At 43.6% G+C, this 21,039-nt stretch overlaps 1 protein-coding gene across 2 annotated transcripts in view; it reads left to right on the top strand.

Moving 5' to 3' along the window:
• LOC111254976 (ras-specific guanine nucleotide-releasing factor 2-like) overlaps positions 1-21,039 on the top strand; it is a 181,156-nt gene that overhangs the window by 120,097 nt on the left and 40,020 nt on the right. For both annotated transcript variants that reach the window (XM_022816496.2, XM_086976020.1), the window contains exons 8-11: positions 7,409-7,519; positions 13,356-13,457; positions 16,248-16,413; positions 20,870-20,953. In XM_022816496.2, coding sequence (XP_022672231.1) covers positions 7,409-7,519; positions 13,356-13,457; positions 16,248-16,413; positions 20,870-20,953 — 463 coding nt within the window. The remainder of the gene's footprint in view (positions 1-7,408; positions 7,520-13,355; positions 13,458-16,247; positions 16,414-20,869; positions 20,954-21,039) is intronic.

The following is a 21,039-nucleotide window of genomic DNA, read 5'->3' as shown; positions in this document are numbered from 1 at the left end:
CACAATGAGTTGAGGTCGCTTCTGGTCAAGCGATTATCGAAGTACGATGCCAAGGATAGCGAGCTTGACCTAGATAGGCACATTTCCAATAATAGATACCGCGCGCATTAGAATTTTTCTCATCCGCTACTTTCTCTCTGACATTCTCTCCCACTCGACTTTTTCTTGTAGCCTTCTCCTGTTATCAAGCGAAGCCCGGCCACGTCATCGTTCAGGCATTGAAGGAAAATTTTGTATTCATTTGCTGTAAGCTTAACTCTTAGAGAAAAGCAAAAAACGAAAAAAGAGTATGCTTGCGGCATTAAAAGCGACGCTGACGACCATAAGGCCATTCCGGACATCACTTGGAAAATTGTCGGAGAGATGAAGGACAGACAGGGAAAAGAAAAATTACAGACGGGAAGAAAGAGAGAAGAAGTTTCGGCTTAGCCGAAACACCTGACTAACCGTTATTTTCGAAACACGGGTACAACAGGAAGTGACATGCGCTTGAGGAAGAGTTAGAGAACGTTTTAGACAAGACATCCCATCCAGAGCAGCCCCACTTCGTCTCGTCTAAGTTCAGGTCTATTTCTTATCCAACCGTAGCCACTGGTCTCGTCCGGCTCTTACCGTACAACGTACCGCGTACGAAAACCAACAAGACAGGCGGCGAACGAATACAGCGTTGTGAAAACCCTGATAGCTAGAAGGAGTGGAATAAGCATGTCAAGGATCAACGACCAACCGTGGCATTCGCCTGGGCTCGCCTACTTTCGCCCTAACTCATTTCGACCTACGGGGTTTGATGAGGGGGCTTCCGCCTGCACGGCAAGTCCTTCCAGCACATCCACCTCCGGACTTAGGCTCGAGCTCGTGACGACAGTACTGTGCGCTTTCAACTGAAGTATAACCACAGTATTAAAGCATCGACATTGCCGAATTCTGGGTACGCTCCTGTACGTGTTTGTGCGAACCGCTGGTCTGTTGTCGTCTGCTCTCAAAAATCGATTTTCCTCGGGGAAAGCGGCGTAGCCGTAATTGGATATTAGTCACAGTTGCACTAGCCAAGCACGATATACACGTTGTCAAGGTCTGTGTCGTGCCTGAAGCAGTTCTAACGAAAATAGCAAAATTACTAGTGTAACACTGAAGAAAACTTATAGTATCTAAATGAACTAGACCAATTAGTAGCTCGAACCTGGTGCTAGTGGCTGGCTGCCTCGAAGAGAACATAGGCAGCAACTGTTCGTCTGGATGTATCGCGTACATTCTATCTAAGTATGTGATTTGAGCGGAAACTATTTAAGCATATAGCCGTGCACACGTCACATTCTCTGAGCATTAGTTCTAATGCCATCAGAAGATAGGAATAAGGTCAAGTTCCAACCATAACTCCATTGCATTTACGACCTTAGTCACATTGGCGTATCCATAGTTGAAGGACACTTTGTCTGCTTTTACAGCGAAAGCTCTTCTCGATCTTCCAGCTGAGCAGTACAAGCCGTCTTACTGATTTTTCTCAATAATATATTGTATTTCCGAAGACTTGTATACATGAGATGGTACTTTTTTTAGTGCACATAAATACCTTTGCGTCGCTTTAGCGCTAGACGATAGCAGGTTTAACAGCTAAAGCCGTTCTAACCTCAGCATCTCCACCATTGCCTCACTCGCCATCTGGGCTGGTCGGTCGATAGGACCGGCTACAAGGGCTAGCCCGGCCATCCAGTTCTCAAGCTTCACTTCCCAATCAGAGGTTCTCTGACCGCCGCCCCCTAATCATACGCCGGTTTCCAAGGAGCCGATGGTGGCGCCTTCGCTGCTGGTTACCGAGAGAAAGGCTTGACTAGCCAGAATGTTGGCTACCGTTGGATTCTTTCTGCAGTAGTTCCTCTTTCCCCCTGCAGCTGACCTCCCGTCTAGTACCCACAATGAAAGCCATATTTGAGCTATTCTAATGCGGCGCTTCCAATGGTACTAATAATAGTTAGCCTGTGATATAGGCTTTAACACGGTCAGTAGGGGGCGCAAGCAAAAAATTCAAAACCGGGGTATGACGGAAAAGCATGGCAAAAACTAATTTTATTTCTCGCGATGCAAGGTGAACGCAAAGGGCAAAAGGTGGGACAGGCAGGCCCTGATAGAAGATCTTTTTGTTGCGAGTTGTTTGTCGTCGAATCAAAGTCAATGTTTGAGGACAAAAGAGAAAAATGGTTTACTTTATCAGAACTCGTCGTAGCTTCCTCATCGGCCCGTTAGCAAACAGCGCGAAATGTTGGCAGAGCTAAGTAAACGCGGTGTTTTCAGCTCGATTTCAGAGCTAGTTTTTTGTATTTATTGAAAAATTTCGACGATATTTGACTGTAGGCCCTTAGCCTTTAACTAGAATCGCTAAGGACCTATCATATATAACCTGATCGATTTGACTTTTTAGTGCCATTGTTGCTGAATCCAGTTACACGCAGCCTAAGAAGCAGCGTTTTACCCAACTAAAAGCTGCGTAATAATATTCTATTAATGCAAAGCGGGTGTTGAAATGAAAGAGGGGCAGTGGTCAGCGTTCGTTCATTTCACAGCGTCTGCATTTGTTGAAGAAGTCAGGAGCTCACAACAATATTTTTTGAATTTGCTACTTTAGTAGATCAATTGTGTGTCGAAGAATCTCCTCACAACCGACTTTTATTGAAAAAAATCTCCACCTTTTCTCCGATTGGACACGAAATCAACTTATAAAGGCCTAAAAGATAAATGTTGGCGTTGTTAATCCGTACAAAAAATGGACAACTGATAAACTTTCAAACGAAGCGGCACAGACCAAAAGCTTCGAACATCTACAGTGAATAGAAATCAATTGATTTTTGCCGCAAAACAGAAGCTTTTGAAAGTAAAATATGTTGCGAATTAAACAGGGCCTTTCAAACTATAGTTAAGTAATGTACTATTCTTTGACGGGGTGGCAGCATGTAAGCCAGGCTTGAATCTCAAGTGTACACCGGTCTGCGCCACCACAAATGCGACTAGCTGTTTCATCTATAAATTGTTTTCTATTCACCCCAGTCCCTTCGTGCTGCTCCTACTGCTTAGCTTTCGTTCCTATTTTATACTGCTCTTCTTCCTTACCTCACGTATTAGTAGCTCATTCCTACTGGAGCTTGAGATTTGCTTTAATGAGCCGTTTGTCGGGGCAAGCAGAACCCGCCTGCTTGAACCTAACTTTCTCAGTATTCCGACGCGCTTTCTCCGGCTTTTCGTTTCCTCAGTTGAGGTAAGCCTCAATTCCCTTTCCCAATGCCGGCCCTCAAACGCCATTCGCAAGCTTTGCGGAGACAAGAAAGCCGCAGACCCGCGGCCTGCGGCAGTAGAGTTTTCCCAACTTCATCTCATCCAAACGCGGACGAACAATGCTATAGCCGATGCCATGGTAACTGTGGGTGACAGCGCACTGCAGTGAAACTACACCTGCGCCGTTGGGCAACTGGTTTCTCCCTCTAGTTTTCGGTAGCGGCGGTCGCAGCCAAGCTTCAAATCGCGTAGCCTTGAACCGTTGAGCGGCACCTGGCTAACGGAAGAGAGCGCGAAAGCTGAGGCCAGTTGACCCACAGCTGCAATGAGCATCTACTGTTTCTGCCGTACCTGTGTAACCTTGTATACCTTTCCTGTGAACGACAGAGCAAATATCGAGCAACTGGCGGGCAGAACGAAGCACGAAAACACGCTGTGATTCGACATAGCCAAGCACGTGATTTACAGATGGTGGAGCTAGTTGACTGGAATATAGCCCCAATGTGCCTACAGCTTTCACAGCTGACTCCGATCACCTGTCGCCTGGCTGCCTTCTCCATACCCCCTACCGTGCCCCTCTCACGATTTCCTTTCGCGAGCGCTGTTTTTCTCGCTTTCGTTCTACGATCTTTCGAAAACTCGCAAATAACGCTCCCAAGTACAACCATTCTTATTCTCGTACTGTCTCTTGTTAACGTTCAGCGTTGAACCATTTGACGCGAAAACGTATTGAGGAATCATGCGATCCTAGCGATGACCAAATTTTACTCATTGTATGTTCTTCAGCGTTTTGATCGGTGCTTCAGCAAACGCGTATTCATGCGAAGCGCGTAAGCTCCCGTTAGCTGAGTTGATTAGGGCGCTATAGAACACTGTCAAACCGGATCGATTTGTAAGAACAGATTGTAAGAGTATTATTGAGAAAATCTTAGTCTCTCCTTGTTAGCATGCATTCGTCTCTATCGCTGCTCCCTATTGTTCGAAGAGAATTGACGTAGAGGTGAATACATATAGCTGAGTATCCTAAAAACACACTTTAATACGCTTACTCCCGACTGATAATCAACCTTGTAGACAGGGAAGAAAAACATATCGTTCTTGAAGAATATAGCTGTACCTTCACCAAATAAAAAGCTCAAACGTTACATAGGCGATATTTTACCCACGGATGCTCTCTCCTTTTCCTCTTTGCCCTCCCCCGGTCGTTACCTTTCTCGTTCTTTTTCGTTCCCCTTTCTTACTGCCCTATTCCCTCCCGCATGCTCTCCTTCTCGCTTCCCCTGCAGCTTATCGACCCACCCCTTTCTCTATTGATCTCTCTCCAGCGCTCTTTTTCTCTCTATCTGTCTGTGCTTTTTGTTTCCTTTTTTTGGCCATGCTCAGTGTTAGCGAATCCAGGTTAGTTGAGCCGTCGAAGCGATCAGCACTAATGCCCAATCCTGCGGTGCCGTTCCTCCTAATCATCTTCAACCGTCCTTTAGTGATAGCGATTGTACTCCGTGTATTGAAATGAATGAGCGATATGCCGTTCATTTTGAGAGCCAGAAAGCTCTTCTGCTGAATGGCGCACTTTTACCCCTTCTGTCCATAAACTTGAAAAAGCTGCCGCTGATTTTGCTACTGCGGGTGCTAAGCATACATCTGACTATCGTAGGCGAGTTAGTCAGTGTTCCGCTTTTAGGCAAGCTCGCTGTCTGTCTTAGGCTGCCTGCCTGCACGCCTGCCAACCACGCTTTTTAGAACCTACGTAGTATAGTCTACCGGCAATACTGGCTGGTCAAAAAAGGAACCTAAAGTCCAACGCCGCCGTTTTTGCCTCCGATCGACCGAGGTCGTTCGGGTGGTTGAGTGGGCCTGCCTGCTGTCGACTTGATGCCAGTACCCCGCGGCGCCAACGTGGCTCGAATTGATAACACATTCATTCGCGACCATTCGAAGAGGCGAAAGCCGGAAATGAAAGGAGACGAAAAAATAGGCGGCGGCAGCAGCAGGCAGGTGGTGGCAGTATAGGCCCCTCCGCCCGACCGATCGACCGACCATCCGTGCGTCAGCCCGTTCGGTAGCTAGAGACTACCAACAAACCTATCCGTGCCTGCTGCTACCCCCATCTTATCTCACTTTCGCGTCGCTTCGTTCGCCCTCGCTTCCGTCGTTCTCGCCGTCGGCTTTCGGTAGTGCCTAACGTAAAAGCAGTCCGATCTGAGAAGACAGAAGTATTGAGAACGGAAAATAAGAGATGGTTGGGTGGGTGGGTGGTAGGGTGTGCGCCTATGTGTGATACGTGAGGCCAGAGTAACCTAGTGGATAAAGCCGAATACAGACTGGCAACAGAAGACGACTAAACTTCCGTCAAAGCGATCAAAGGATAGCCTCCTCTTTTTCGCCTATCGACCAGCTCCCCGAGCGGCGGCCCGCGCCCATTTTGGCCCGTCCCTACTGCTCTGATCCATTGCTTAAAATGCGTGGTGGAGACGAGGTATGAAAGCGGACTTCAAGCCAACCATACAAATAGGCCAGATGAGCAAACGAATTCAACTCGTTTTATGATTCGCAACTATTCGTTGCCTCAACCGCAGCAGTCGTCGGTTGTTGACCGCTGGTACGACCGATCCTACTGATGTATATTGACCACAATAGGTGTTTAGGAAGACACGGAGGCGGTACTTAAGTTCCAGAATCGGCAACGGTTACTATTATATATATGGAGCCAGCGAACGAACAAAGTAGAGCTGACTATTTGCTCTTTATTCCGCATGCCGTCAAAGATCGTTGTGATGACGTCCACAAAAGAACTATGACTATGGCCTCTTGTCAACGCCGCCCTGATCATGATCGTTAAATCAAGCTTTATGGTGGGTTCTCCCACCTGGCCACTGTACACAGGCCAATGTAGACAAGGCGAACTTCGAGCACTTGCTGCTCGGCTACAAGATAGCTGCACAAGCTTAATAAGTGTCAGGAGGACAAGTAGATAAAGTATAAAATAGTATGCAAAGTAAATGAAAAACAATTTCGAGTGTACAGCAACTAGCCACTTGCTTCTTACTAGGAACATACACATCTAGACGGTTTTGCTTGCGCTGATCATTTTAGTGCGTATAGACGCCATGCAGTTCCAATAGAATTGCCATATAACGACGGGAAACGTTGTTCATATAGGTCACAGGTTTCGCACGCTGAAGCTAACTGGAAACCAAGCATCTGCATGAAGCCTGTAGACGTCCAAGGTTCGTTTTTCCTCTACGCTATAATGTTAGGGTGAGGAAAAGATGAAGCGACGTTGCCAGATGCGTTGGAATGTTTTAAAGCGAGCTACGAAACTTTTTTGCAGAAGAATCGTTTCCATCTTTGAAAACATTTTGACAGTCGTTAATAGCCATTTCAACAAAATGAATGGACCCTGCTTATATTGTCCGGGCTATGTTGAAGTGACGTTGATGGACCATGTGCGTTATGTCGCAAAAACCGTGAGGCGTTTACTATTCGTTATTTTGGATTCTCTTGATTCGTAATGTCTATGATACGGCCTGTATCGACGCACAAGCTCGATGAATAGTAAGCTCTATTTTAAATGTACGAATCGTCTTCAACAAAACGGTTCTGCGCTTTTTACTCTAAATATATCCGAAAAAATCTTATATATCTATGTCCGCTCTAGCGACCACGAGAGTTCTCAGCGCTCGTTCAGATAAAGCTTCAGTTCTAGACTGCCATTAAAATAAGTTATGCCGATAGGCCTCAGGCATACTTCAGAATAGTTCATCGAGATACTCTGTTTTAATGCGCATATTATGTCTCTAGACAATTATTCCTTGTCAGTTGTATGTGTATATATATATATATATATATATATACGTTTTTCGAATGCCTTTATTCATCCTTGCAGATTTTATCCCATAGGTGAACTTGTTTACAATTTTTAGTTGTAAAAGTTTATATTCGTACGAGCTTCTTCTCTTTCAAGCCAACCTGCTGGTACGATTGTGAATTTCTAACTATTCACCCAAGTCGGTCATGTTTAGAAAAACGTACGAAACAGTTCTTCGAAACCACTCGAATATCCTTCTCAACTGGATAGTGCTAAAGGTCTTCATGAATTTCAACCCGTTCCGCTCCGCTCGTTTTCCTTGTTTTTTTTTTGCAGGTCCCGCGATATATCATCACACTTCATGAGCTTCTGGCACATACGCCCCACAACCACGTTGAGAGGCGAAGCCTTGAAAACGCTCGCGCCAAATTAGAAGAGCTTTCCCGGGTAAGTAACTACTGCTCCGTACTGTATATGAGTTTAATACGAATACTCTCGAATGATCAGATATCGGCCATTTGCGCCCTCGTGTGTTCGAAAAGCAAATTATAGATAGATAACAAAGTGAAAGAAATCTATAGCTGGTTGTGTCTTTCTGCTTACGAATAGATCAAACGGCAATTCTTTCAACTACTATAGATAATATCCTGTTTCACTTGATCCAATGACGCTGACCGTAGAAAAGGTTGTCGCAATAGCTTATAATAGTCTCCTTTGGCAAAGGTGCACCTCCATTCTATCGATTGAGCAATGAGCGAATTACTCCTTTTATAGAAGTCGGCATGTTGAAAAGCGAAATACGAGTTTATACACCTCTTTGGGCAGGCTCGCAGGGCGTTGGTTGTAAAAGACCACTCCACAAAGACTACATCCTACTGGTTCCTTAAAAAAGGACGATAGCCAGTAGGTCTTAGGAGGTTTAGTGGATAAGAACGAAAGTAGGTAAAGATTTCCAGTTGAAGACCCTAACAGACAATGGCACTTCGAATGCGTTCTATTATGTCCACTTAGTAGTGAGGTCTTAAGAGCATAATAAAATGTATTTCGTAAAGTTTAGAAATGTTAATGTGTGTTTATTTTCATTCGCTTCCTAATGAGGTATTTTGGCCTAATATAAGTTATCTGTTTGGCATTTTCCTGACTCGTTGTGAACGATAGATAACAACCTGTGCTAACTGTAATTTATTGCCACTTTGGTTTATATAAGGACGCCACTTCCGATTCAGGACATAGCCAAGAATCTCGGACTACTGACGTCTACAGTATACAGTTGGTGACATCATGTTCATTGGTTTTTTAGATTTGTTTTTAGTTTTTTTTTTATTAATGCTATATTATCTTTTATGTATTTGTGTGTGTCTCGCTCACATTTGCTAAAGGCTAGACATTTAAGCTGCCTTATTTACTGATCGCTGAAGATATAACCATCAGTCTAATGATCGACTCTTACAATCTGTCTGCTTCAATCTGGCTTCTGGTACTGTGGATTCTTACGGCGAAATCAGCAAAGCTGGTTATTAATACAGTGTTAGATATTAGTATATCGACCAGTGTAGTCTCAAAAGCTCCTCTTGCCCACCGTAAGCTTGCAAAGCCCGTGTTATTGATTGTAGCGAAATCAGATGTAGGGAAGGACTAGAGATTATATTTGGTAAATCAGATCAGTGAGTCACAAGGGCGTAACGTCGTTTATTCGTTCATTATTCATGCCAGTTATTTTCGCCGTCGTCGGTAACAAGAAGTATCTCTATAATAGTATAAACAATCGACTACGTTAGGTAATTTTTTGAAGAAATTAATTTTTATCGCCAAAACGCCAGTCACTTCAGCATATCTAAGTCGGCTTTCTGGGCCCAGTTCTATGTCAGGCTGTTGCTTGCGAATCTAGCCAGTACCAGTCGAAGTACATCTATCGAACAATACAAGTCACCACAATTTGTTGGACAATAATGGTTAATTAATCTTTCCGTCCAGAAGCGCACCGATTGTTCGACCGTAAAAAATATACGCACACTCCATCAATGTATCTGCTTACATTATACTTATATCTACATGTATAACATGCACTTGGCTATCGACAGAACAGAGTTTGTATTGTGCAGTAGTCCTTAGCCCAGCTATATCCGGGAGCAGCTAAAAAAATAAGCGTTAATTAATGCCAGGTCCTGCCCCATTTGTCTACGTACTGCTCCAGTGCCCATGTGTATTCCTCACGCTATTCAAAAGGCAGCTGAATCTTCTTTCCCTTTTCCCCGTCGTCCGCCCCATGCACCTCCACCGAACGCCGCGAAGTCGCGTTCGTTTGTACTCCTTTTCTGTCGTAACTGAAACAGAGTCTAAAAGGCGAATATGCGCGTACCCGGAAGGCAGCGTCAGCAAGTGTTGTTGGTCGTTAGTTGCTTTCTTGCTTGATTAAGATTGATTGTAGCATCCGCAACGGGTTTATACCTAGACCTTCTGCTCTGCCGTCTAATTCCGTGTTACGATGCCGACCTATATTATATCGAAATAAATAGAAACGCTGCCCCCTATGGCACGCATCGATGCGTTCGTCTGTCGATTGTGGTGGAAGACATATTCCTACGTGACGTGAAACGTGGCAATGGACGAAAGCTGCACTGGATAGCAACAGGCGATTTAGATTGCTGCATGGCACAGTCAGCTAGCAAATCCATCCGTCAGAGAGAATAGGGCCTTTTGTTCTGTTCCGATACGCTAAGAGAAATTGTTTTTACACAACAATCTGTGCTTTGCAACACACGACATGACGCACGTCGTCGGCCCGAAACTATAAAGGACGTTGCGTAGTTGATTAATTATAGTGATTTGTAGCTTCAGCATTCTACCTAGGTAAAAGGCCGCAAATCACATAGTCAAAATAGGTAACAGCCTTAGCAGGTCTAACCTGCGCACTGTAAATCTATGAATTTCGCTTAAACGCTGATTGATTCGCCGGATCAATGTATGTCTGCGAAATAGCATTGACTGTCAAAACGAGATATGGCCTATTGATAGTTAATACATTGCTCTTTTCGTCTAAGGTGCTCCCGACAGTATATCTTTTAATATCCTAGCCTGGTTGAGGTAGCTCAAATGCCCCGCGTTGACTATTCATTAGAGTAGTCGCCATAGCTAAAATGTCAACTCCCTGCTCTAGTGAGCTTATTGGCCTGAGTGGGGCTTGACTGTTCAAGCTACTTTAGAGAGGAAACGCATAGTTATCGCAGAGTTATATTATCGTTACTTCTCTGCGATTCAACCGAAAGCCCATCGTGGTTGTTGTAGTAACGCTCTACCTTGATATTCAATCTGTGAGCTTCTTGAGCGTAATGAAGAATCAAGCCACGTAAACATTATCGTATTTTTATTCTCAGAACTATTCGAGCATTTAATATCTGCGTTTAAAAGTTGCACAGATACTATGTGTTCTCTAAGTAACCAAGCCAGCAAAAACGTATAGATTATAAAATTATTACAGATTTCTATTTCATAATAAAATGCTTAAGTCAAGAACCTCTAGGTTCTAAAATTGTGTAATCATTGCTGCGTTATTCGTTTAATGGAGCGTACGTAATTATTCTATAAAATTAAACAAACAACGTGGGATTTTACTTAGATAATGGAAAAGACCTGTAATTATTTAAAAATTGCAAGTTACCGGCCTGGCTGTTCTCTATGAGAACATCGTCGAAAGACATCGTAATGATGTTGCAAACAACGAAACATTGTTGATTCGATTAGCTAATACGACCTTAAAAGGATTAACCGTATCGAAAATGGCGGTTATATTTGGCTGCTGCAGCAGGAAGCAGGCCATTGCCTAGACGGACGATGTTGTCATCGCTTACGACTAAGGACATTGCGGTCACATTTGCGTCCGCGTCGCCACAAACGAGATAATGTCACTTGAAAGGTTTCACGCGCAGTTGGTCGAACCTGTTCATTCATCTCGTCGTTGGGCAGTTCCGTCGCCCCACGCTTATTTCCGATTCTTCCTTTTGTTTTTCGATTCTACTCCCAATGTTCGTGTCTTTCATTCTTGCAGCGCTGCCGTCGCAACAGTTAGAAGAGGCACAATCCTCGCAATGAAATGTTCGTTAACAAACAACAGTTCTTAGTTTTACTGTGGGGGAAGTATATTGTCAGACCTCCTGCATAAGACAAGTGGCTCCTGGTCCACAGGTAGACGAAAGCCCGCCTGTTCTACCGCTGGCTTTTCCCTTTGGCTGCCTCTTTATTCCTCGTTCGATTCGTGGCGTCACCGCAGGGACGATATGACACGACGATAAGTGACTGAATGAATGAGTAAGGTCTTATTCTAGCAGCTAGGATGGTTTTTATAACGTTTTAGTTATTTACCTGATGGTGGGGATATCAACGATGGAGATGCTGGTGGGCATGATGGACTGCTATATGCAAATGTATATGAATTTCTCCATTTGCTTTTATAAAAACTTATACCTCTATTCCCCCTTAGCGTGCCCTACAGTTTTTTGTTTTCTAAGAACACGTATATACCCGTATACCTACAGAAGCGAAAAAACTGAGCAATTTTATTTTTTCTGAGTGGTACCGACTAAACTTCTTTACTGAACTGGTTATGCCTGGTAATCAATTGGCCTTCCATGCTCCTCAGAACAAAATATTAATAATAACTCGTTGCTAAAGGCACTGGATTCTAACAAAAGTTACACGTACGTCTACCCCGGTTTCCATCTTAACCGCTTTGCCATGAGCTAGTTTTTCAACACACACTCTTTTTCTCGCATTCGTTTCTGCCGTTTTGGCGGCTTTCAGCGGCTGGTTGGTTTGTGCCTCGTGCCTGTGCACGTGGGGCCGTCTGTACGAATTCATGCATTGGGCAGTTAGCACGGTTGCTTTTATTCGTTTACCTCTCTCGCCCTTAACGGGAACAAGAAAGAGAATGGAATCATGTAGGGTTTCCTGCGTGTGGTTCGCGTTACAGCTACTATTGGCGCAGTTTCCTTGATCTTTCTCGTTGCGCGGAGTCCCCACATCGGCCTTTATTGCCTATCCGGTTTGGTCCCGATCTGAGGCCCAACCTAAACTAACTAGTGCAGGACAAGCCTTGCTACTGTCGCAATCGCCATTGGCTTCGTTCACATGCCGCCCAACAGGCAGCGTGCGGGCACGAAAGAGTAGCAAAGCTGAACAGAGAGAGGTTTTCAAGCTTCCCTTCCAAACGACTTTGACTTCCCTGACCGACGGCAGCAAAGACGACGAGCCAACGCTTCTATTAAGGAAAGTCAACGCGAGCGACCAGCTCAGGCTCAGGCTTCCTAGACCGGGGCTAGACGACGAACCAAGGAGCAGCCAAGTCAGCATTAATCACTGTGGTCAGAGGAACCGGAACTTCAGCCCTCCTCCCCTCTTCTTCATCGTCATTTAATAGTGCCATGCAATCGCTCCTACTCCCTTTCTCCCATACACGCCGAGCTCACCGTCGGTTTCAATGCCATTGTTCTGCCAGTGTGCAACGCTTTACGCATCTAAAGTATCATCTCATCCCCTTTTGTCCCACAGCTGCTCAGGCACTCACGGCTTGGAAACCGGACAGTCCCTGTTTCCGGTCCTGGGTCAGGCACAAGGCCTTAATTTTTCTTACTCCTTTACTACTGACCGACCGCTGCTAGGAGCCGTTAAGAGCGAAACGAAGCAGCACGGGTCAGCGAAGGGAGCGCACCCAAGAGCCTACATTTATACGAGGAATAATTAAAAAAAATGAATAACCAAAGTTTTAGCTAGTTATAGCTGATACTAAGAATCTTTTTCTAGTTGAAAAAAGGTTCAAAAACAATACATTAATAAGAAAATTGTAAAAATAAAACACATCATCATTTGTGCCAATCCCCTGACATCGACACACAGCCATAGGTCATGAATATTACTTGCTAGCATCGCATCCAGGAGCTTAGAGTAGGGCGAAAGCATATGTTCCACCAGTGGATTCAAACGAGAGGCCAGTGCGTAGACCAGTTGATATAAATAGTACAAGTATGGGTATAATACATAGATCGGAAAGATATGACTTGAATTCAGGTATAATTGGAGGCACAGATAACAAGAACTGCACAATATGCACATTGTATGTTTTTGTTCAACAATAAATACGAAAGCATGCTAACAAACGCTCCGAATATATAACGTAGACTAATGTGTGTGCAGGTGTGGGCCGCCACGGTTAAAAAGAAGTCTGTTATTGAAGGGAACGATGCGCTTGATTATTACCCTTATTATACCTATATTATCTGCATAATTTCAGCAAATGCACGACGAAGTAAGCGAGACAGAGAATATTCGAAAGAATCTCGCCATCGAACGAATGATAATTGGAGGATGCGATATACTCCTCGACGTTAACCAGGTAAACACTTTTCTACGACAGACACCTGACCTTAAAAATATTCTTCTATGTTATATCATACCTAATTGGAACAAGCCAACTTTCGCTAAAGTGGGTACTATATATATATATATATATATACTGTGATATTTTCTGTATAAACAGAAGTTAATATCGCAGATTGAGGCAAAATGGGCGAATGCTTTATGTTGCTGTTAACGCGATGAGTGATGAGTACTTCTGCTGGGCTTCCATGAAAATGCATTTGGCCGTGAAACCTTGGGGCAGAGATTTTCTCCGCAAATGTTAAATACTGTTCATTTACATAAGCCGTCTAGGTTTAAGGGACCCCTAACAAGCTTCCGTCAGAACTATATGGAAATAACCCAACGGTTCTCTAGAAATTATCCCTTCAAAGAACTAAATTCACGCTTCGAGTACTGAAATGTATGAGAGGCCGTTGCGGGGTCTATGCATCCTTATTCTCGGAACAATGTACTAAAATCATAACGTTGAGATTGATGCGGCTAGGGTGAACCGCTTTATTTTGGTCTAACTGCAGACCATTATCTGCAGTTTTTCTTCCATTAGATACTAGTAATAATTTTGACCTCACGGTGTATGTAAAAGCGAACTGTACCCAACGGACGCTTTACCGATCCGTTATTCAATAAAGAAGCTATATAGAATAAAAAGTAATATATAAATAATAAGTAAAAAGCGCAACCTACGCAAGCCCGTATACCCTGTTTCCACTGTGACTATACCAGACGGCGCAACCCATTAACTGTTTTCCTATGGATCTTGTCCATTAAGTCCCCTTTAGTGAAAGAGAGCGGGCAGTAGGTGAAGTGCGGGTGGCTCCTGATGATCACATAATTCTGTATGAAATAACTGAGCTGCTTGGTTTTGTCGCCCGTAACCATAAAATGGGAAAAAACCCGCAAACTAATTTCGGCTGAAGCTTTAATTAGTGGCATACGATTTCACCATAGGCGTATAAATCTTAGAACTGTTGGCCACTTCTGAAGAAGCCCCCAGTGTGGCCTGTACTCACCTTGAGTTTTCCGAATTACGTAAAACCGCTTATTGATAGCTAGGCGTGATACCTGTTGAATAGCAGCAAGACCAGGATATGTGCGAGAAGTAACCATAGACGAGGGGTGCTGAGAGATCTTCTCATACAGGTGCCCGTCCATGTTTTACTAATGTAGTAGCCCAGTGTACTATTATCAAAAAGCGTTTTTATACCAGTCAATGTTAGCAAAACGTATTTACGATTAATTTGTTAGTTAATCCTCTTTCAGCATAGTGGGGATGCTATGGATAAATTTCATAGCTAAAATTTAAAGGTGGTAAATTCATATGGTGGGGATACCTTTTATCGTGATGAAGGCTAGTCTTGCACCCAGCGAATGAAATATCACAGATTTTACTAGGAGTTTACTTACTTTGACCATAGCGTCTTATACTGAGCCTTTAAGCTCTCTATATCGTGGGTCCATTGCTCGAAACCTCAATTAGCAACCGGTTTTTTAAACCCAGCCCTGTGCGCCGTAAGTTGTGAAACGTCCCTGTTACAAAACCCGTACCTAATGCTCAAGTAGACTCAAAAGCTGCACCGAGGGTCCACCAGCACGAATGACGCCGCAACGACGATGCCACAGCCTATTGCTATGGGGAAATGGCTTTTTCATCGACCATCCATACACTGCTTGATTCGTTCGGTTCTGATGCCTAAGCACCGGCTCCGTGCCGGATTCTGAAAGACTCTGCCGTTTGTGCCATTTTTCTCATTCCATCGTATGCTTTTGCTGCAGTTGTCACCACCTGCATTATAATCAGCGACTTACCCTTTGTCACAGCGTTACCTTTTGTCCACGTACCCCACATTACGTCCCAATAATGTGAAGACAGTGTTACTGTGGCAAATTGGCCAGAGAATAGGCAAGGAGACTACAGTCACTCAGACAATAAGAGCAAGACAGACAGGAGAAAACACGGGACACGACAAAAAGAATAGTACCAGACAGTGATTAATAAAGAGATCACCATCCTCGCCTCCTTGTCTCTGCCCCCCACCCGCGTGACTTTCTCTCGCTTGTTAGCTTCCATTTGCCCAACCTGGCTTTCCCTTCTTCACTCTCTGACTATCATCTGATCCCTATCATTATGGCACAAGATGCTGTCAAAATTTTCTGCAAGCGCCAGATGATCTGCGTAGGCTATGCTGCGACAGCTAATGGTACGATTGCTCTCGCAGGCCGACTGACTCAGTCGGCATGTCGCCCAGATATGCGTTGCTAGTGCCCGACGTTGTGGAAGTTGTCAGTAACGCGGCGAGACAACGGTGAAGTGGGAAACCCGAAACGGGGTGGGACCTGATGAGGTTCCGGGGGTTACCGTTGACGCTCTCTCAGGGATGCCTGCTTGCGTGTTCCGGAAATGCGTAGTCTTGTCGTTGCAAGTTGAAGGTGATGCATCCTCATCCAACCGATACTCTAAGATCACCAGAGTAAACAGTCTGTTCCTTATAATACAGTAGCAAAGGAGGGCATATGACGGCACTTACGCCGCGCTATCCACCATCTGATCTGCTTCTAGTACGTTTCTGGATCCTGTTTTTCCTTGAACAAATATTATTTACTATTATGACATGCATTTGTGTGCATCTGCTTATAGCTTAGATGCATTAAACACACCGTTAATATATACGATCAATATAATTATTGCTAAACATATTGCTATCTGTATATGATAGGTTATTGACGATGAGAGACTTTTCTCTGATCTCAACTGCATTATTTTCAGGTGTTTATTCGTCAGGGCAATGTGATTCAGGCGGCGGCAGTAGACAAGTCGCGGCGCGCCCGCATCGTCTCGAAGGGAAGCGATCAGGTTCGCCAGTGTTACCTCTTTACCAATCACATGCTGCTATGCAACAGGACATCCGCCGGCAAGCTACACCTCATAGAAGGTAAAAATACTCATTGAATGTGGAACAAAATTAGGAGCTTGCAATAGGTCTCCATTAATTTATATAACTGCTTCGTTAATCATTTATGGACTAGACAAGTTCTTCTATTTGGTTGGTAAGATGATGTCAATAATAATCTCCAGCGTTCGCAACGCGTTCTATTATGTACGGTTACGGCCGGTACGCATACCGGCCCAAAGAAGCTAGTTAGTTTACTTGGGCTCGATTTCGTACATAGACGAAGCTCCAATAGCTAGCAAGATGTGTAGTGGTCGAAATGGACCTGTTCGTCGAAAGTCAACGACCGTAGAGGATTTTCTAAGTCCATCAAAAACAAAATAGGTAGCGATAAGTAGGCGACGAAAAGACGTAATTTTAGGTAGAGCGTTTAATGTGTGTAAGATCAGGACTACAAAATAAGGACAATAATATCTGCGAACAATTTACCAAAAATCGATACTAGCTGAGAGTGCAGGTTAATAGGAAATTGAGCTAGACAGATTGGTGATGCTATATCTAAGGGCTGGCAAGTGAAAGGTGCCGTTTACGGACCCATCTCGATGAGCAGACTGTAAGGTAGTATAAACTGATATGCGCTATTAAGATAGTGCATTATGTAGTATTTAAATTGTGAGGCTATTGTAAACTTATCTGCAGTAATATATATATATATATATAAAGTAAGCTTCAAGAGAAGACCTCAAAACATAGTTTCTGAAAAGCACCTTCCAGTTTCTGGAGTTGGCCTTTCAATTTGAAATACTATAATTGTAAATGATTATAGGGTTTTCACAGACGTGAAAAACGGTCACGGAGTTCGCTCAAGTGCGCAATTTGTCCTGACAGTTGGCACAAACACAACACTAATTAAAGCCGAAAGTACTTAAGTGACCATCATTCGTTGAGGGTAAAAGTAACGCTAACTGTATATTTATACCGTTCTACAAATCAGCTCATCCGCGTTCTCATACCTCATTCTCCTGTCGTGCAGCTGCTATGGCCACTGTTTGTCATACCCATTATTTATTGCATTTCTAACGATACTTATTATTAAGAGATCCATGGTTAACTAAGTATATTCAATGCCGAAATTCGTGTTCCTTAATTTTTTTGTTTGCTTTAACCCGTGCCGCTTTCAGTCATTAAATAGATAGCAAAATAGATCTGCAAACGTACTCTCACGGCGGCTATCAGCGACCTCTCCTTGGATTGTTGAATATATATATATATATGTGTAGTCCAATGTTTAAATTCTTTAACGATAATCCCGTAACGTTCCTTTCCTAGATATGAATCTAAATCTGACAGGTCTGTTTAACGCCGGTATCGGAGCCCGATCCAAGTCCGTGCTCTATCCGTGTTTAATGGTTCCGCCGCCTAAAACATTTAGCGGATAAATAATACGTAGTTATTAAACTCGCTAATTACAACTAGAGCGTATGTGGATTTCCCTTTTACGCGCTGCATTCTTGAACTCACCATTTTCCTAATGTTAGAGGGGTACTAAGAAGGGAAGCCATTTGTCCATTACAAAAGTAATTCCACATTGAGTTCGAATGGTTCGGCCCTAACTCTTCCGTTTGCCCTTACGCTGACCAGCACCGTTCTAAAAAGAAGTCATATCATTTATATGCTGAAAGACGAGCGACGTTCTCGTTTCTAACTCTGCCCTCTAACTTTGTGCTGCATCTTAGCGCTGAACGTTACATATTGGATTCAGCATCAGGCAGCTCTCCTACATGAGCTACTTGTAGGGCAGGTTCATCCACTGGGACAGGAGGGCGTATCGTAGGGCATTTGTTGATGGGAAAAGCAAAGGTCAGCTCTACATGACCACCGATACGCAGGTCATCCAAAAAGACACTTGGCGCTGTGATACTGCAGCGCAACGCCACGCAGGAAAGGAACGAAGCAAATGACATGAACGCCAAACGATTAACACAGGCCGCTTTTGTATGGTGGTATTTACACAAGTACCCGCATACTTTTCAGCCCTGCATAGTGCCACTCACTGATTTCTCTAAGCACTCAAAAAAGCCCGGGTTCTACCTGCTGTAGTGAAGTAATAGTGTGTAACCGCTCAACCGAACAACTTATTCTAGCCTTCGCTCCAAATCGTTCCCGCTTCTCTTTTCAAGTTTTCCCAGTTTATAATACTGACCCATTAGGAGTCCACGGGCGAATGCCTCCTGCCCGTTCCTGCATTCTTTTGACAAACATCGTTTCCGGGCTGTACTCAGCGCCGCATCGAAGGCATCTGATGCCACTATATATGCGTCAGTTTTTCCCGGAGCCGCAAAGCTTTGCCTCAGTTCTGCCTTCTCGCTTCCCCTTCACTACGATAGTCGACTTCCGAATACTTTGCCGTCCACGTGAACTTGTGCGCAAGAAGCCTGTAAATGCCTTTTTAATGGACCAGAGAGAAGGTTAGCCAAGAAGGCGACCGAAACGCAATTTCCAAATATTACTCTATCATTCGGCCCGCTAGGGCTGCTGTTGACGTTGCCGTTACTGTTTGGTGCGTCCCGTATCTATTGCTGCTCGTCTTTTCGTTGCCAGATCCTGTAGTTCCTTCTTTTCCTATGCGCCCTAATATCCCTGGATACTATTAATATCTTGCGCACATAGAGATACATCCGAAACTGCATCTGGAGTACGTTCGCCAGCATCAGCCTAATCTAGCTCGTTTTTTCTCAATAATCTTGAATACGTCTCCAGTCGCTAGTTGGACAAGCGCGCCGTAGGGTTAACATATATTCCTATGACACATTAAGAAAGTGAACGAAGCTGATAGAGTTGTCGGTTTTAATTATAGGTAAGTAATGGAGTCCCGCTTTTTTTTTTTTAAAGAAATCGTACATTCATGATGAAGTAGTGACATTGAAACAAGCCCATGGATAAGTGTCACAGATTCTTGCTGCTGTCCTAACTGTTTTGACAGGATAAGTGTTACAGATTCTTGCTGCTGTCCTAACTATTTTGACAGAGGAAAAGCCAATTCCAGACATACGTATTGCTCGCAGCCAAACTCTTTGTCAGCGTGTAATATGCTGCCCCTTTTTTTTAGAAAAGACTCAGTTGGAACGGAATCTACGCACCGTTCGTAGTATATTGCTTCTGGCGGTAGATTCTATTAAGCCACTTTTGCATAAGAGAAGTTTCCGATGTACTTATTATACAGAACGTTGCAGCGTCGTTAACATACGATGCGCTTAACCCACATGATGTGATATGGTCATCTGAGACGCTCTACCTGGTTTCTAATGATCAATCAACGAGTAGACCACGATTGAGCGAAGTTTTTAGGATCAATAAACCCGATAGGTCGGACAGGGAAAACAATAAGAAGCTGAAATCGGCTATTCGTCACACAGTACTTGAGCCATTTACCCGAACAAATACATCTAGTAAAACCACAGGAATTATACAGCATTACTCCTAATCGTTCTGCCAACACTTTACGGTATGGAATACATTCTATACATCTGCTCCTTGTCAAAGGAGGACTTTTGCGTATCGGTGCGCACTTCTCCGTGCTTGACGCGATGTTAAAAGTCGGCGCATCTGATACTACTTTTTTTCTTTTTTTTTTTTTAATAAACATGCATTCATTTGCAGATCTACATGAAGAAAATAACGAAGCACCTTTGTTATAGGGTAATTTTTTCAGTAATCGTCTAGGCGTCTGTCTATCTACTTCGTTAACTTCACGTTGCCGACATGTACTCCTTTTCTTCACCTAGGCAGAAACTGTTGAAATTTGCCTAGATCTAAATAATAGCAATTTTCAAAGCATGAAACCGATGCGCTTGCAGATACTTTAGACCCCATGTGGTTGTACCACACTTGCGAATCTTACCAAAGGTTTGTATCGAAACGGCTTCCAAGGTTACCCCACGTGAGACGGTCAAATGTTATCCTGATGTGTTTTTTCGATGCTTTTTTGGCAGGATCGTTATTAATCCACTTAGAACACGCGGTTCGGTGGACTGAGCTCCTCAAGATCGAAACTGCTATTAATAGTCTAACGTGAAAGAATAATATTAATGTACGTCAAGAGTAATAAAATTACATATATAACACTATGTCGTGTATTCTCTATTGACATTTTAGAAAATTAGAATTGATTGGTTTACAAAGGAGCAAATAATAGGTAACTTTTTCGTCGAGCAGAGAATTATTATATAATATTATAATGATATTTGTACAATTTTGGTGAGTGAGCTTCGTACAGTTTAGCACTCTATTGAAGCGCAACTCAATGAAGGAGCGGTACGCCCAAAGCAAACCTAAACACTACGCTGTTCATAGCAAAACGGACCAATCGGAAATTCTAAAATATATTAGAGATCGTATGTGCGAAAGTTGCATTGTCTAGTTAAATAATAAAAGATTCAATAACATCCAAGCACTTCACTAATCTTCATTACTTCCCTAAAAAAACTTATCGTTCCAGGCATAGGCAAAATACCCTTGGCAGACGCGACGCTCATCGAGGATCCGAATGAGCAGTTTCAGTTTATGATTGACGATGGAGAAGGTAAGTGACAGCTCTAAAAGAAGATAAATATTTTCTAAAATCAAGCATCTATTTATACCATAGCCTGATCGAAACGCCATACCTGA

This window comes from Varroa destructor, unplaced genomic scaffold (genome assembly GCF_002443255.2).
Source record: "Varroa destructor unplaced genomic scaffold, Vdes_3.0 BEIS01000007.1, whole genome shotgun sequence".
Classification (NCBI taxonomy): Eukaryota; Metazoa; Arthropoda; class Arachnida; order Mesostigmata; family Varroidae; genus Varroa; species Varroa destructor.
Note: the sequence above shows the minus strand (reverse complement) of the source record. Positions and strands in the feature narration are given on the sequence as shown.